General features: G+C 55.5%; 5 protein-coding genes across 5 annotated transcripts; 2 read left to right on the forward strand and 3 right to left on the reverse strand.

The window, feature by feature from the left end:
• Positions 1-550: 550 nt before the first annotated feature.
• Positions 551-3,135, forward strand: B0T26DRAFT_675580 (uncharacterized protein; the record flags this gene model as incomplete). Its single annotated transcript, XM_060439846.1, has 3 exons — positions 551-1,501; positions 1,969-2,761; positions 2,825-3,135. The coding sequence occupies 3 exons, from the start codon at positions 551-553 to the stop codon at positions 3,133-3,135; spliced, it is 2,055 nt and encodes a 684-aa protein (XP_060296040.1).
• Positions 3,136-4,061: 926 nt separating this feature from the next.
• On the reverse strand, positions 4,062-5,570 carry B0T26DRAFT_648059 (Mss4-like protein; the record flags this gene model as incomplete). The annotated part of the gene is given in 3 exon segments (XM_060437972.1): positions 4,062-4,468; positions 4,485-4,498; positions 4,615-5,570. The coding sequence occupies 3 exon segments, from the start codon at positions 5,568-5,570 to the stop codon at positions 4,062-4,064; spliced, it is 1,377 nt and encodes a 458-aa protein (XP_060296041.1).
• A 551-nt stretch (positions 5,571-6,121) lies between these two features.
• On the reverse strand, positions 6,122-8,160 carry B0T26DRAFT_751326 (permease family-domain-containing protein; the record flags this gene model as incomplete). Its single annotated transcript, XM_060445364.1, has 5 exons — positions 6,122-6,773; positions 6,866-7,618; positions 7,702-7,896; positions 7,949-8,019; positions 8,080-8,160. 5 exons carry the CDS (start codon positions 8,158-8,160, stop codon positions 6,122-6,124), a joined length of 1,752 nt encoding a protein of 583 aa, XP_060296042.1.
• A 3,948-nt stretch (positions 8,161-12,108) lies between these two features.
• B0T26DRAFT_647157 (WD40-repeat-containing domain protein) lies at positions 12,109-13,377 on the forward strand (the record flags this gene model as incomplete). Its single annotated transcript, XM_060437876.1, has 1 exon — positions 12,109-13,377. The coding sequence occupies one exon, from the start codon at positions 12,109-12,111 to the stop codon at positions 13,375-13,377; it is 1,269 nt and encodes a 422-aa protein (XP_060296043.1).
• Positions 13,378-13,552: 175 nt separating this feature from the next.
• Positions 13,553-15,961, reverse strand: B0T26DRAFT_292020 (Homogentisate 1,2-dioxygenase). Its single transcript, XM_060434190.1, has 5 exons — positions 15,365-15,961; positions 15,245-15,311; positions 14,156-15,179; positions 14,008-14,079; positions 13,553-13,925 (listed from the first exon to the last, which is right to left on the reverse strand). Exons 1-5 carry the CDS (start codon positions 15,601-15,603, stop codon positions 13,729-13,731), a joined length of 1,599 nt encoding a protein of 532 aa, XP_060296044.1. The 5' UTR covers positions 15,604-15,961; the 3' UTR covers positions 13,553-13,728.
• Between the last annotated feature and the right edge of the window lie 44 nt (positions 15,962-16,005).

The raw sequence follows: 16,005 nt of genomic DNA on the forward strand, positions 1-16,005 counted from the left end.
TCCTTGGCGCATATTAGCGGCGCCGGTTGGCCTTTTTTTTTTTTTTTTTTCTTAAAAAAAAAAAAAGAAAAAAGAAGAAACGTGCGCGACTGTTCCTATATGGGTGACTACAGTCATGCCTCCAATGTTTCGCATTGTTCCTAGATCAAGCCCTCCGCTCCTGGTGCAAGCCGATTAAGTAGCAGCTGCACATTTATCTTCAGATACGCTAGCTAGCGAACCCGAAACTGCGGCTCTTCTTTCATTTTTGGCGTTTGGCTGCCGTGGGCTGGGTACGTACCCCGGAACCTTGCGAGCCATTGGCTGAGCTCGTACCTGCTGCCATTTGGGCTTATTCGTCTCATGCCACTGTCACGGTCCTAGGTCTCGAACGGTTGCGCCTTCCGTTTCCGCTCAACCTCACCCGCCGCTCACTTTCCACTCACTCCGGCCTCACTTTCTCTTCACTATTTCCCCCTCCTTCTATAGGACCCTGCCAGGCTGCAACTGCTGCACTCGAAGGCGCCCCGGCAGCCAGCCTAGTCAAGCTTAGGCCGCCCAAAAAAAAAAGATGGCCACCCTCACTCTTTCAAAAGCTGCCGCGACAGCAGGGCACCGAGTTTCCGCCTTCTTTCACAGAATATTCCTCTACATTCTCGATGCGTTCCGCGTGGCTCTGAATATTTTCTCCCCAAACACCGGTCAGAAACACGCGACGCCAAACCTCCCTGTCAACGCCGCGCCTGCGGCATCATCTACCTCATCTGCTGCTACTTTTGTTTCCTCTCCATCGTCGCCCCGGAGGCCAAAGTCTCGCGCACTAAACGGCGACGGCGATATCATCGCAAATATGACTGGGTCTATGTCTACCACTACTGTTGTGTCTCCCTCGCGTGCGGGCCAGCCGCCACGGGCCCCACCCTCCCAGCGTTTACCTGTGCCGAATATCATCCCGGCACTTCCTCGTATCGGCCCTTCAAAGAAGGAAAATGTGCCGCCGCCGACCCAGGCTTCTTCATCTGCCGATCCAGCTGGGGCCGTTACTAATGGAATTACTCGTCTGCGTCTTAATCCTTCTAGTGTTGTCGGCGAAGAGCGTGCCCGTCCTGCTGCCCAGGTTGGCAGGGTCGATAAAGTTGCGGCTCAAAACGGCGGTCGCGGCATCAGCGGCGACGTCGGCCCTGGTACCCGTGTCGGGCGAACCTCAAATGCAACACGGTCTGTTCTCCAGTCGCTGCCACAGACCAACGGTATTAACGGCGCGGTGGTCGCCAACAGCAACATCGTCACCAACGGAAATGTTCTCAGCAACGGCATCAATACAGGCCTTGCTGCTCGGGGCCTACCAGTCACGGTCGCCCCTGCAGCCATTTCTCAGACTAGTAGGCTGAGAGAGACGCCTGTCGAGATTCAGCTCATCGATGACAATACGGACGGTAAGGAGGAAGTGAGGGTCTTGACTCCGGAAGAAGAAGCCGAGATTGCCTATCATAGCCAGTTTATGGAACAGGCACTTGATATGGTATGTCTTAGACACCCTGGTCTACCTTTTCATTTTTCTTTTCCTTTTTCCCCTCTTTTCTTTTTGTTGGCCAAAGTCCGGATCTGAAAGTTCCTGCTGGCTCCCCAATGAGAGCTGGCTCATTCTTTAAACCCCAGTCTCATTTTCACCCCCGACTGTACGGGCATTTGCTTTTCGTTTCTTGTTCCTTTGGCTCCCTCGAGTCACTGTCCAAACCATGCTTGCTGCCTGCTTGTTTGCCGCTTTTTCTTGGTTGTACGTCATTGCACAGAACCCCTCATCGAGGGGTTGCTGTTGTGCTACTGGCTCGCCAAGTGGTTGGAAGCTTCTCAGGAACATACGATCTGCTGTGCTACGGCAAGTAGCCATGCGAATCTACCTTAATAAAACATGCTGTATTGGAATATTGCGCGCGTTCTGGAGTATATACCAAGTCCTTGTTAACCCGCTGACCTTTTTTTTTCAAGGCTCGCTTGGCGCTGAAGACGAACGAGACTCCCGTCGGATGTGTACTTGTCTACAAGGGCCAAGTGATCGCGAAGGGCATGAACGCGACCAATATAACTCGCAATGGCACGAGACACGCCGAGCTTATGGCCGTCACCTCGCTCCTTTCCCGAAGAAAGGCATCTAACCTCGCGCCTGCCCGCATGCCTCTCAGCGACAAGACTAACCAACAGTCAATCCGCGACGACGACCCGAGCACCTGGCCCGACGTTGACCCTGAGAAGAACAGCCACGTCTTTCCATATGGGAAAAAATTCCACCCGTCGCCCTGCGTTGACAAGTCGATCCTCCAGGAGTGCACGCTCTACGTCACGGTGGAGCCGTGTGTCATGTGCGCATCGTTGCTTCGACAGTACAAGATAAAGAATGTACTCTTTGGTGCAGTTAACGACAAGTTTGGCGGCACTGGGGGTGTTTTCCGCATCCACAAGAATTCGCCATTCGTGGCGTCTTCGGCTCCCACGACACCCATGCCCCAGAACGGCAAGGGATCGGTGAGGCCAGTCATGGGGCCTCGGGCAATTTCTACAGTCAGCGCCGATGATGGTCAGGCGTCATCTTCTGGAGATGACAGCAAGAGCGAGCATAGCAATGATGCTCCGTACCGTTCTCTTTTTACGCCTCTTCCACCGACACCCAACCTTCCCGGAGATGGAGGGAATGTTGAGCGCGGCTATGAAGTGGAAGGAGGCTGGGGCCGGGACGATGCGGTCACCCTTCTGCGGCAGTTTTATGTTCAGGAGAACGGCCGAGGTACATACCATCTTCCTTGTTATTCAGCCAGTCTTTCAAGACAACTAACACAAACCTTTGTAGCACCGGTCCCGAGAAAGAAGGAGGGTCGAGCTGCTCGTCTAGCAGCAATGATGCAGCGCGATGGTCATGCCGGCGGCCCGATGCTTAGTGTACCTAAGGTAAAGGGGGGCAATGGTTCCGCGCTGGGTGATAACGAAGCCAAGGCGACACGCGGCGCTGCCGCGAACGTTGGAACCATACTGGCTGAGGCCGACGCAAAGCTCGAAGCCGGCGAGACCAACGATGACATTTTGGTTGAGTCTGAGGCTGAGGGTGAGGCCACGGCCGGAATCGATGTCGCCGAGATCTCTGAGGATAATCTCGAGCTCTGATCCTTATGTAAAATGAGGGGGCATGAATAGGCAAGTAGCTACATGGCCTTGCTTGTCTTGGGAGTTTTGGCCTTCTTACGCCATTCCACCCTGAGAAGGATACATCTTCAACTACTTCTTCGGTTCGCTCTTCGGCTCCTCTTTCGACTCCCCTTCCGGCTCATCCTTTGGCTCCTCTTTCAGCTACTATGGAAGACGGAAGTGGTCGGGGCCCTTTGTTCTCTCATCTTGGTCGGTATTGTTATTACTCTCGGATGTATCCTAGCGGACACACTGTGAAGCATATAACTTGCAGACCACAGCTCTCGTGGCCATTTCTGGCTGCAGAGAGGTGCGTGGCCATCGACGTATTCCGACTATTACGGTGTAGTGCTTTTAGCTGATAAGCACGCAGTTATTATATTTTGCGTTGCCCATTTGCTAAGGGCCGCAATGATGATGGGACGATGGGCATGACTGCATGCGATGGAGTTTAGGCACTTGCGCATATCGCATTCTTTCTATTTTGTGTCTGTACGATTCTTGTTGGCATCGTTGCATCTTTCCACTTGGTAGGGTCTGGCTTCCTTTTTCTTCTCTTTCTTCCACTGTCATCGCCTTCACGTTAGGGTAAGCACCATTTTGTTGGGGTGCCTTGTTATCTCGCATGGACCACATGCCGAACCGCCTTGGTTGCAGTAGTAGGCTCGGGGTCAGAAAATGGGGTCACAGGCCAGGCCAGGTTAGGTCAAGACAGGTTGGGTCGGTTAGACAAAGGAAGACGGCACGTCTCACGGCAAACTCATTAAGTTCACGAGCTACCTTGAATTATTTGCATTCTACAAGAGTTTCTTACTTGGAAGGGTTCCTTTGTTTTCCTTCTTTCTTGCACGCAGCACACACTGGTTTGAGTGTGTGCTGCTCTGTTTGTTATACTTGTATATGGATTAGCTTCCGATATCTGTCTCGGCCACGACGGACGAGACTGTCATAGTACTCTGCATTTCTCCCGCTACACCTTCTCGGGAGGAGCCATCTACCCGCATCCCGCTAGCTAGAGCATCAACTAGATCCCTCGCCCAGAGCGTCGCCATCCCCGCCGCCCGCCGCCCCTTGCCGGCCTCCTCGGCGAAACTCACCCGCTCCGTCCACCACACTAGCCACCCCGTAGCACGTGCCCCCTCCGACTCAGCCCGCAATAGCCCAGTGCTCACGTCGACTAGCTCCGGCCGGAACACGTCGTGCCAGAAGACGGTCGCGCCGCACCTGTGGCAGAACTCGCGCGCCACGCCCGGGGACGAGGTGTACCGCTGGAGTGCGGGCGGAGGGTGGTTGAAGTCGAGGGGGATGAAGGCTGTTTCTTGTGTTACTGCCTGGGATACCGCTTGGGTTTCTGCTTGTGTCTCTGCCTGTAGTGATGGTAGGCTTTGGGGAGTGGCGGGGTTGGCACTGGCAGTGGCGGCAGAAACCACAGCGTCATTGGCAGCGGGCGCTTCAGACGAGAGGAACAAGATGTTGCCCCGCGGGATGAACGCCCATGGCTGGATCTCGAACCCGCTCGTCAGCCGACACGAGCGACATGCGCACGTGCCGGCGAGGTACTTTGTTGTTGTTCCAGGGGATTGCTGCATTTGCGTTCTGGGAGTATCATTGCGGCTGGAGCTAGGATCGAGAGAGGGGGCAGAGAGGGGCCCGCCGCGCAGCCACCACTTCTCGTCCCCTGGATTCGAGAAGACTTCCGGGGGCGTGCTGCAGTAGGCCAGCATTAGGTCTGGGAAGTTGGACCGCGGAGCGGTGCTGGTCACGGCGTCTGGCCTGGTTACGCAGAAGGAGACGGCCGAGCAGTGGCACGAGGCGCGAAGATAGTCGTCTTCTGGGGCGGCGGCGGGTTGTGTCTCGCCATGGTCATTATCAGGAACTATTGTTGCTTTGGGCCCCCTATCTTGGCCGGCCCCTATTCCCTGTACAGGGGCCGCATTGCCTAGCCCCGGAATCCAGATGGACAGGCCCCCGTCACGGGTGTCGTCGACATTAAGATGCTGCCATGCTTTTACGGATTTGTGATCTCGCTCCCCGCCGCTGCTTACGAGAGAAGGGCCTGGTTCAGGGGAGTCGGCAATGACGCCGGTTGCCACCTCCCACGCCAGAGTCTCGTCCCCGTGAGGAGCAGGAAAACAGCGAAAGACATGGCAGCCACACGTCGCGCAGAAGAAATACCGGCATGCTCCCGAGTGCGGCGACGGCGCGTCGTAGCTCCTCAGGCCAACAACCGACGGCGTCGGGGGGGTGGTGGTCGAGATGGCGACGTAGGACGTGCAGAGGACCCCCGTCAGGCGGCGGCAGCTGTCACAGTGGCAGATCGGGACGTGGGGCCAGCTGCCGACGAGCGACGTCAAGTTTAGCGACTGCTGAGCAGCCCCGCATAGGCACGAGATGGCGACGGCGTTTTGCTCCATTCTGGGAAATATTTGCATTTCGTCCCATCCAGGCGGCAGCAAAAAGTGAATAGTCTTGCCACCTACTTGGTATAGATGGTAGTGTAATATTCGTCCCGGAATTACGGATTGTGTAGGTAATATCCAGCCCCTTGTCACGACGCAAGGCGACCAGGAATGGGGCCGGTTCCCGGGTACTGCCCACCCTCGTGACTCCTAGTTGCCTATGCATCATGTAACACCATTAAACGACGAGCCGGGAACAGCAAGCGCAACTGTCAAGGCTGCGTCGTGCAGATCACGCAATATCTCGCAAGGTTAGACGCCAAAAAAAAAAAAAAAAAAAAAAGCAAATCTGCAAATTTGCGCTTTCGCCAAGTCCATCAAAGTGACTGTTTTTAAATTTTAAAAGTGTTAAAAAATTCGCTGGAGAACGTAAACAAGTTCGATCTTTCCGCTTGCGCTTCGAGCTGATTGGGAATCATCAACAAAGAAACAGCACTGCTTTCCTCCCCCCTTGCCCGGAATCCGCCTCGGCTCCTGCGCGCACGCAAAACCCGCCCCCCCCCGGTCTAAACAATCTTCTCATCGCCCTTCTCCTGCGACAGCTTGGCCATCTCGGCATTGTCGGACCCCGAGGCCTTGCGCTCCAGCTTCTCGTTCACGGCCTCGACTTCAGGCTCACCCTCGGAGCTCGAGATGGGATCCTCCCTCCAAAAGTCCTTCTTGCCACGCGAGAGACGCACAACCCACGGCGGCAGGAAGCCGCCCGGAATGCGCCACGTCCACGGCTCCTTGTCGGCCTTGTTGGGCGGCACGATGCGGCCGCCCGACGCAAGCTCGATCAGCCACACGGTCGTGTTGAGTAGGATGTAGGTGCACACGCCCGCAATCAGGCCGTCGGCGATGGAGTAGGTGAAGGGCATGATGGCAATGGTCAGGAAGGCCGGGATCGAGTCGCCCATGTACTTCCAGTTGATCTTGGTCACGGACTGCACCATCATGGACCCGACCAGGATCAGCACGCAGCCAGTAGCCCACGGCGGGATCGACGCGAAGATGGGCGCGAAGAAGATGGCGATGAAGAAGCAGATGCCCGTGACCATGGCCGTCAGCCCCGTCTTGCCGCCCTCTCCAATGCCTGCGCCGGACTCGACAAAGGCCGTGACGGGCGGGGTGCCGAGCAGCGCGCCGATGGAGATGGTGATGGAGTCGACCATATAACTACAGTTGCCAGTTTCGAGTCAGTCAAACATTCGGCGCATCCTCACATACTCGAGGAGATACACGAGAGGGGAGGGCAGAGTAACACCTACGCAACGCTAGATCCCTCAAAGTCTTGGGTGACTGGATCAATGAGGTTGGCATACTGCGCCATGGAGTACAGAGTCCCCGTCGTGTCTAGGATGTCAACATAGAGGAAGGTGACCAGCGCAAGCCCAAACTGGCCGCCATACTCGCCGATACTCCACGACTGGACGTTGAGGGTGCGCTTAATCTGATGGAAATCGACGACCTTCCTGAAAAAGTCGAAGTTGGCATCGCCGAGTTCGGTGTACGGAAAGTAGGTAACGGGCGTCGGCCGGGGCCACGAAATGATGGAGACGAGGATGATTCCGAAAATGATGGCACCCTTGACCCTGTACATCATAAGGACCGAGGTGAAGATGCCACCGCAGAAGATGCCGATCCACATGACTGGGTTGCGCATCTTGTAGGCGTCGATGCATAGCCCAGTTTCCAAGTCCATCTTATCCTTAGGGCAACCGGCGAGCTCCATTGGCGTAGCTGTGGCGCCTTGGACAAGACCGATGCCTTCAGAGTACGTCAAGCCGATGAGGGTCAAGAAGAGGCCGATACCGACACTGGTAGCCAGCTTGATGGACTTTGGGATGGCGCGCGCAAGCCACTGTCGCATTCCGAGGATGGCAAGGCCGAAAAAGATCCAGCCTTCGACGAAGATGGACGTCAGAGCCACCTCGTACGGGACCGACTTGCTGCCGTTAAACCCGACGACGGTATAGGCGAGATAGGCGTTCAAGCCCATACCAGGTGCAATGGCGACGGGCCTGCCAGCAAGTTAGTCAACTTGGCGCATGCCCCTTTTTCTCTCTCAACTCTCCACCGCTTTTGGTCTTCCGGGTGTACTCACAGATTGGAGAGCAGTCCCATGAAGAAACTCCCAAAGGCAGAGATGGCAGCCGTGGCAGTGACAAGATCCCGCTTGACCTCGGATTTGCACAGGGCATAATCCTGGTCGGCATCGCAGACAGCTTGAGGTCCCGGAGGGCACACACAACTACCACCGCTATCCGCGACGATGCTGGCGTTCACGGCGATAATGTAGCTGTTGCTCGTTAGTCCCCGCCCACACACGGACTCGGGCCGACTAGACTTACGCCATGGCGAAGAAGGTTGCCAGGCCGGCGCGGATCTCGGTAAAGAAGAAGGAGTCCTTCCTCGCTTTCGGCTGTTGAGAGGCTTATTAGCAAGATGAGCCTCGTGTTCGGCGGCAGAGGGCCGCGCTTACATGACCGGACCCATCCAGCCTAAACCACCAGCCAACCTTGCTGGCGGCAATCTTCTGGTTCGTTTTGTGTATCCAACCCATGACTGTTGATTGTTGTTCGACGTTCGAAGATAAGCAATTCGTGACCAGGACGTGCTCGGGGATTCGAACCGGCGGCTTTGCGGGATCGGGACAACGGAGGCAGCAAGTTCAGACGAGAGATGGACGGCGGCCAAGTCTTTTGTTGACAAGACCCTGCCCGTTACTCTGAGACGGTTCGCGGGAAAGCTGGCGAAGCCTTCACCGGACTAGGGCGGTGGATTTGATGAAGAGTGGCTTGAGGAAGCTTCAGTTGACCGAGGGGTAGGGCGACCCCATCTTTTATGATGCTTGCTCCTTAAGTCCGTCTGGGCCTGCAGGGGGGTTCGAATAAGATGGGAAAAATAATCGAAGCAAGTCCTTATCTCTCACTCGCAGCTCCATTGAGAAGCTCACCATCCCACCAACCGGTGGCCCACTTGAAAGAGGGTTCTGTTGCTAGTTTGGGCCTAGTCGGCATGGTACATCGCGGCCTGCATCTTGGCAGAGTGGGCAAGGTTGGCGTTCGAGAAGGGGATTGCCTGCAGAAGGTGTGCCATCCATGTGCTGGAGCATGCCCTGGGATCGACATGGAAACACGCAGCCATGCCAGCTCCCGTACTGCCGTGCGCCGTGGTTGCTGCAAGCTAACCACTTGGGAAGGGCCATTTACGCTGGGCTTTGGGGTCGGCCGTAGCCGGGTGAGCCTGGTTGCGAAGCAGCGGCGATATCCACTCTGGCAGCGGCCGGCCTCGTCCTTGACAACGCTGGCCCCATATCGGGAGCTCGACCCCCCAAAGCTCATGTCCCCATTCGCCAAATCCCATTGAGGATTAGGATTCTTCTTTGCAGAGCAACAGCAAGCGGGCAAGGCTAAATGACGGTGCCGGAGAACCCGGGCTCGTTATCGGCCATTTGCGATTTGCCATATTCAATTTGCCATTAGGGTTACCTATCGAGTAAAAGACGAACCACCATTGGGGGGGGGCTGTACTGCGTAGAGGCGATTGAGGCCAGAGCTCTTCTCAAACAAGGGAAGCGCCAAAGCTGGTTATCTCTGCCAAGAGGTCAAGCCAGTCAGAAGAGAGACTCGGGCTCTCTGAGAGTAAACGCCTCGGCACCGGTCCAAGCCTAGCTTGATTGCCAAGCCCGCCACCCCAAAGCTTCTTTCGTGCATCGAGTTCAATAGCTCGCTAAAGCCACAAGACGCCGAAAGATAAGATAGGCTGGCCTCGCCTGCATCGGCTAGAATCTGCACTGGGGAAAGCTCGTCGAGGAGCTGAGGCCACGGCCGCCAAACGAGATGCAGGCAATCAGACCGCACGCGACCAGCCCTCTGGATCGTGGGGTGTCTGCCGTGCCGCGACGGACATGACCGCTGCTACAGAACACCCCAGTCGCCGAATCGCTGTGAGGCGACAGCCGATTCAGCATCGAGGGCGGCGCCCTCCGAAGTTTGAGCCTTTCTGTCAGCAATCAGCACTCGGAGCCCAACACGCCTCGTTTATCATGGTTGCCCGATATCAAGCTGTAATACCTCAGCTTCAGCACAGAGCAAATTGAAACCCTTTTAGACGCGACGCTTGGCTTGATCCGCTCAGTCAGCGATACCATTGTTTATTTAGCGCGTGCCGTTTCATTTGCGGATACTGCCTGAGACCGCGCCGTCGTAGCGACTCGCGCGCAAGGCTTGCCCCAGGCTTGCCAGTCAGTCTCTGGGCGCCCTGCGGGGGTGGAGAACCCCCACCCCAGCCTCAGAAGCTCCGTCGTGAGTAGGAGCGACTTCAAAAAGGCGACAACGTTCCCGAGGCAGTGGTAATGATGGAGGAGGGTTTGGTTAAAAGCATTCAAGATGAAACTCTAAACAACGAGGATTTTAGAGGAAAAAGGAGAAGGAAAAAGGAGAGAGAAAATTTCAATTTCTGGCCAGCCTCTGGACTCTCTCTCTTGGCGACACTGAAATTGGGCACGCATGATCAACTACTGAACAGAAGCACAGTAGCACCCTTTGACAGGAGATAGTTCTAGATAGTCCGAGGTACGGATCGATAGCGCAACCACACCGGCGTCCACTCACATCGAGACCCAAATCAACCCGAGCAGTTCCCCAGACATAAGCAGCCCTAGCCCCAAACTACATTCCGTCTGTAGAGGGTGTAAACCTATGCGGTTAGGAACCCAGCCTGGTCCCCTGAAAACCCGTGACAGAGCGGCCCCTATAAAAAAAGAACTCGGCCCCAAAATCCAGGTCCACATATCCACAATTTCGCAAATCTAACAGAGCAGTTGACTGGGCAAAAAGACTGGCTAGGCAAGACCCAATAATGATCGGGCCGGCGCTGCGATTGCCAGATTACCCAACGCAATTTATAACGGCCGCGGCAAAATCCCCACTGTCCGCTGCGTACGCACGGTTGTATTGTACATGCGGTGGATCGAGAATTCGGCAAACGGCTTTGCACGTGCTAAAGGTAACAAGACGCACTGTGCTTGTAGTCTGAAAGGTGCGGAGTAATCGACAAGTTCCGACAGGAGAAAGGAAGGACGGTTCGGAATAGAGTGCCGACGTCGTCTTCAAGGTTAGAATAAATAAATAAATAAAATAAGAAAGGGGACAGTAAAGGTAGGAAGAAGGAGAGAAGAAGAAAGAAAATAGGAAGGGAAAAACTGTACCCGAAGCTTGGCCTGCATTTCCGTTCCCCAGGTTTCGCTCTGCACTTTGCATCATCCCCCGGCCGCCCGGCCGGATGCCATGCCAAGCCAAGCAAGCCACGCCGGCCGAGACCACCAAGTGTGGGCCGCGGCTCGATACCCGCCGTACGCATTTGACTCTCGGCACGGAGTACGTAGTTTCACCAACGCGGCCCCGCGTCCAACCTCTCGTTCCCGTTCCCGTTCCCGTTCCTGGTTTGGGTTTGCCCCCCCTTATCTGCCATTGAAGAAAAACGAGAAAATGAGAGAACAGCACAGACAAGCCAGCAGCCAATCGTGACTTTTTTCCCCTCTACAAACTGCTCCAAACAATGCTTGGTGACGAAGCGGTCGGGCTCATTTTTGACAAGGCTGGTCTGGTTGGGTTGTTGTGTTGTGTTGTGTTAGGGGCCATTACATGGCATGGCATGATATCGGCATGGTATGGCATAGAAGTGACGGTATCGTCAGAGCGACGCCCTGCGCAAATATGCCTCAGCGGCGGGAGGAATAAAAAAGCAACAAAACACGGAGTTCATCCGGGCTAAAAAGAAATAACGGCTCAATCTTCTCTTCATCTTGCCCTGGGGAGGAGAGTAGGAAAGAAAAACGGCACAAGACAATGGCGGAAGACGTAGTCTCGTCACACACGGGAATACACCTACTCCGTTGTTGTGTTACGTCCGTTAGTCCCAAGACAGACACCGAGATGATGGTTCCCAACGTTTCATGAAGCAGGACGGCGCGGGCCAATTGGGGGCGGTGAGTCGTGACAGCGCGCCGCCCCCGCAGCAGCCCTCCAGGACGGGAGGCCTGCGGGAGAGCAGAGTGAGCCTAATAACAGCACCATGGGGGCTCTCGGCTCTGCACGCGAACGGTCTACGGTAGTGACGGCACAGCGTTCCAACGTCGCATTTTAAAGGAGAAAACGGGTTCGTCTAGCTAGTGGCTACTGGTTGAGAAGAAAAGGAATGCCTTTGCCAAGGTCCCCAAGTTTTGTCCGTTGGACCCCCGGGTTATAAGAATCGTCGCCGTATGTTTTCGGCACCACAAAACCCGTACCCAACTGCACACTTGCATGGTGGGTTCCCTCAGATACAATATAACATGAGAAAGAAATACGCATTCTCTCCTCGCACTGCGCCCAACCGCCGCTAACTGAGGTTTCACCGTATTACGGTATTGCGAGTGCAACAATTAGTACGTCGGCCTCTAACCCGACTCGGGCGGACTTTGAATCGCCGCGAAAACCACGAGCAACAACCGACGATATTTAGAGCCATGAGCAACATTCCCGACAGTCCTCCGCCGGCATTCTCAGCGGTGGTGGGGGAGCAGCATGACGCGGGGTTTCTCTCCGCAGCAGAAGGCGGGGCTGGCCCCTCTGGCTCTGCTTCCGGCACGGGGGCAGGCAGCAGCGCGGCATCAATAGCGTCGGCCTCGGCGACGCGGAAGTGGGACGACCCGCCCGAGGAGGAGCCCGAAGAGCACCAAAAGCACCTCTCTCAGCCCGAGCTCGAGAATTTCAACACCATGGTCTTCCTGGGCGGGCAGGGCATGCCCTCGATTCCGGGCCGCGAGGTGCAGCAGCTGTCGTTTACGCCCTCGGGGAACCACATAGTCGCCAGGATATCGATAGACTCCAACTTCATCAGCACGTCGACTGATGGGTACTGCACCCTCCAGATATGGCAGCTTCCGAGCACCAAGAAGTTGCAGATCCCGACGGCAACCCACAGGGAGATTCGCGTCAATGGCAACTTCGCCGCCACGACGCGCTATGGCCACGCCGACCATACCGTGTTCGACGTCGTGGTCGTCGGCAGCCGCCACATGGACATCGAAAGGGGCTTCAAGGGGACGCTGGTCGAGCTGTTCAACCTGACGCGCGAGAAGCGGCGGCAGAAGGCGCACGCGCCGCTGCAGGCGCCGTTCGCCTTCAACCCGGATGGGTCGCTGCTGGCGTCGGTGTCGTCGCGCGAGCCGAGCCGCATCATCATCTCCAACGTGGCAGGGGACTCGGTGCAAATGTCGCGACTCATGCCGTACCACCTGGCCGAGGTGACGCAGCTGCGCTTCACGCCCGACGGCAAGGCCGTCGTCAGTGCCGCGCGCGACGGGAGCCTGCGGTTGACGAGCGTCGTGTCGGGCCGGACCATTCTCAAGTCCGAACTGCCTGTTGAGCATCTCCGGTACGACGCGAGCCTAATGGAGGTTAAGTCTGGCGGCGAGTTCGCGGCCACGGTCTGGGGCCGAGAGGTTGTCATGTGGGACCTCAAGAGCGGGCAGCTAACAACGTACGGCCTAGACCAAGTGCGGCAAGGCATGCCTGAGGGCTGGCCGCTGGCCATTTCACCCGACTGTAGTTACTTGGTCTGCCGGACCGAGGACGGATTTGACGTGTCCGACGTTGCCACCGGGCGGTTTCGCGGCGGGCACTCTACTAGCGGATCACCGGTCACAGCGGCCGGTTTCTCTCATGACTCCAAGTGGCTTGCCATGGGATTTTTCAATGGCCAGACGCGCTTGTTCAATATTGTGACGGTTTGAGACAGGGCCTGGTGACTATGGGCTGGAAAAGTAATGCTGAATTTTTTTTTAAATGATACCTGACTGAGAAGAACCTCCGGAAAGTAATGAAATGGAACGGATTTGGCTTCATCGGTGTTCATATCATATGAAATTGGAAGCCGTACCTAAACCCACTCTGCGCGATGACTGTGAATGAATCGAGCGCATCAAGACACTGACACTCGTTTCTTCTGCTGTTGTTAGAACTTGGATCGGATGATGCGCTGAATCATGCCGTCTGTGAAGGTCGTAGGGAAGAAATAATCAAATCATTTCAAAGGCACCGGATGATTATCGCCCGCTTATTCGGAAGGCGCTATGATTGAAACGTTAAACCAAGTCAACTATCATGTTGTCAGGCGTTGAGCTGGCCTTTTCGATGCTTGGACTTGACAATAAGACACCGTCTGGGATGGGCTGAGGATGTTCGAGGGCCGGCATGCCCGCTCGTAGTAGCTGAGAATCGATTTCGTCAATGTGATCGAAGAAATGGCTCTGAAGGTTGTCCCAAAGCTTCAGGCATTCCGCTACCATCGTGATCGGTGTTGGTTAGCCATCGTTGGCAACTCAAAGAGAAACCGACCAGGCAAAAAATAAACAGGCACTCACGTCGAATATCGGGGTGTTTTCCTGTGGCCCATTGTGTGAGCGCAACATGAGACGATATATGGAACATGAATGCTGTGCATAATAGACTGAATTAGCGCCCTGAAATCCGTAATCGGAGCTTTGCACCAGAATACTGCCTGCCACATACCGAGATAATCGTGCGACACTTTTACCGGTGCTTGGGTTGCCTCGGTGGCATGCATATGGGCCTCATATGTCTCGCCATGGGGCATGTAGCTTTGCTCAAAGGACAAGCCGCCAGCCTCGAGCGGTCTAACGCTGCCGGGATATTCGCCCTCAATGATGCCGCATATTTCGGTCGCCATGGTACGATGGTAATAGGGGATGCGCAACGTATCTTGAGCAACGACCCATTTTTCGCCGAAGATGCAAAAGTCCACCAGGCTTACGCCAGGCCACTTGCTCGGTGCTCTGAGGACGCAAAACGCGGTAGGGTCCAGCTGATCCGTGTTCGCCGTCAGATGACTGAACCGCGACAGCTCGTACCGGAAGGGCGCGTATTTCCCATGCCAGGCCACCACATCGAATGGTGTGTGCGGCTGCGAGTAAGAGAAGAGCCGGCCCGAGAGCTTGACTGTAATCTCCCAAGGGGCTAGGGGCGAGATATTGGCTGCTTCAACATCAAAGGCAGCGACGGGGTATTCAAAGTCACGGACATGAGCAAGGCCGTTGGCACCTAGCACACCAAGATCCGGCAGCTCGTAGTGGCTGCCAAATATTTCTAGCGCATACCCAGTTGCCTGTCTGTTGAGGTCTAGCTCTTTGAGGCCGTTGCTGTTATCAAGCCCCGTGACATCAGGCGCGATGATACTGACTGAGAAGCGTATCCCCGCTGGTATGACAGCAACAACGCCTGGCTTGACGCAGAGGTTGCCAAGCTCTGTCTTGATGTCCAATGGGCCACATTGTGGAACAAGCAAGAGGTCGCCGTCGTTGTCGACAAAGGCCTCTCTGTGCATATCGGCATTGAAGGCATACTGATGGACGGCGAGACCTTCTTTGAGTGTCGCATCGCCGTGCCCTCCGACGGTATTCAATCCCTGTACGAAGGTGATATTTTTCTTGCCCTCCGGTACCGTGATGGGTCCCCACGTGTGCGCGAGGGGCGTGAAGGCCACGTTTGGATTGGTAGCAAGAAAGCATGCTTCAATCTGCGTAGGCAAGACATCTGTAAGTCGTCTGGGGGTCATTTTAAACTCAAGATGGGGCTGCTCACTGGGAACGGGCGTTCGGCTTGCTTCAGGGGTGAGTGAGCGGCGGCTGGGCGCTGCCTGTACATCCAACTATCACCTGCTGTGAGCATGGCCATAGCCTCCTCGGTGAATATGAAACTTACACGTTTGAAGCGCTCTCTCGCGACGATATGAACGAAGTACCATTCAGGTGCTCGGCGTAGAGACCATAGCGGCTCTTTTGGGGTAGGTTAGTTCCATTCCGAGGAAGGGCTCCAGGGATGGCCTCGGTTACATGGTGATTGCCAAAGCCAGTCTGGTACTTGTATGGGTCGGCTTCTGGCTCTGGCTCACCAAGCCCGGTTCTAGGACCATCGTCCTCGTAAAGTTCTTTGACAAGCATCGTGTGGAAAGGAATTGTAACTCGGTAAGGTGTAAAGCCCAGGAGGCATCAACCCGTGAAGGTGAAGAATGACTTGAATGAATCCGCAAGATTGAGGCTATTGTTGGAATAGGATAAGGCGTTGAATTAGAGAGTAAACTAAACAGCCGTGTATAGAACGTGCACGGCGTCCCAGGGGCTAAATACGTGAGGTAGGCTGGTATAGAACGAGAGGCCTTTACAGCTGGCCTCTTGTAGCAAACCTGCCGTGCGAAGCTGATATGAGGGACAAACAAGTCTGTAGGTGCGATGTGTGTGGGAGGAGGGACTAAATTGCTCAGGATCATGGGGCGTCGTGGCCCGGATAGGTGCCAAGGAAATAGACCCGAGCTTGAGGATTAAAAATCAAATGGTGATGCTCTG

Source organism: Lasiosphaeria miniovina (assembly GCF_030549165.1).
Source record: "Lasiosphaeria miniovina strain SMH2392-1A chromosome Unknown B0T26scaffold_4, whole genome shotgun sequence".
NCBI classification, from domain to species: Eukaryota; Fungi; Ascomycota; class Sordariomycetes; order Sordariales; family Lasiosphaeriaceae; genus Lasiosphaeria; species Lasiosphaeria miniovina.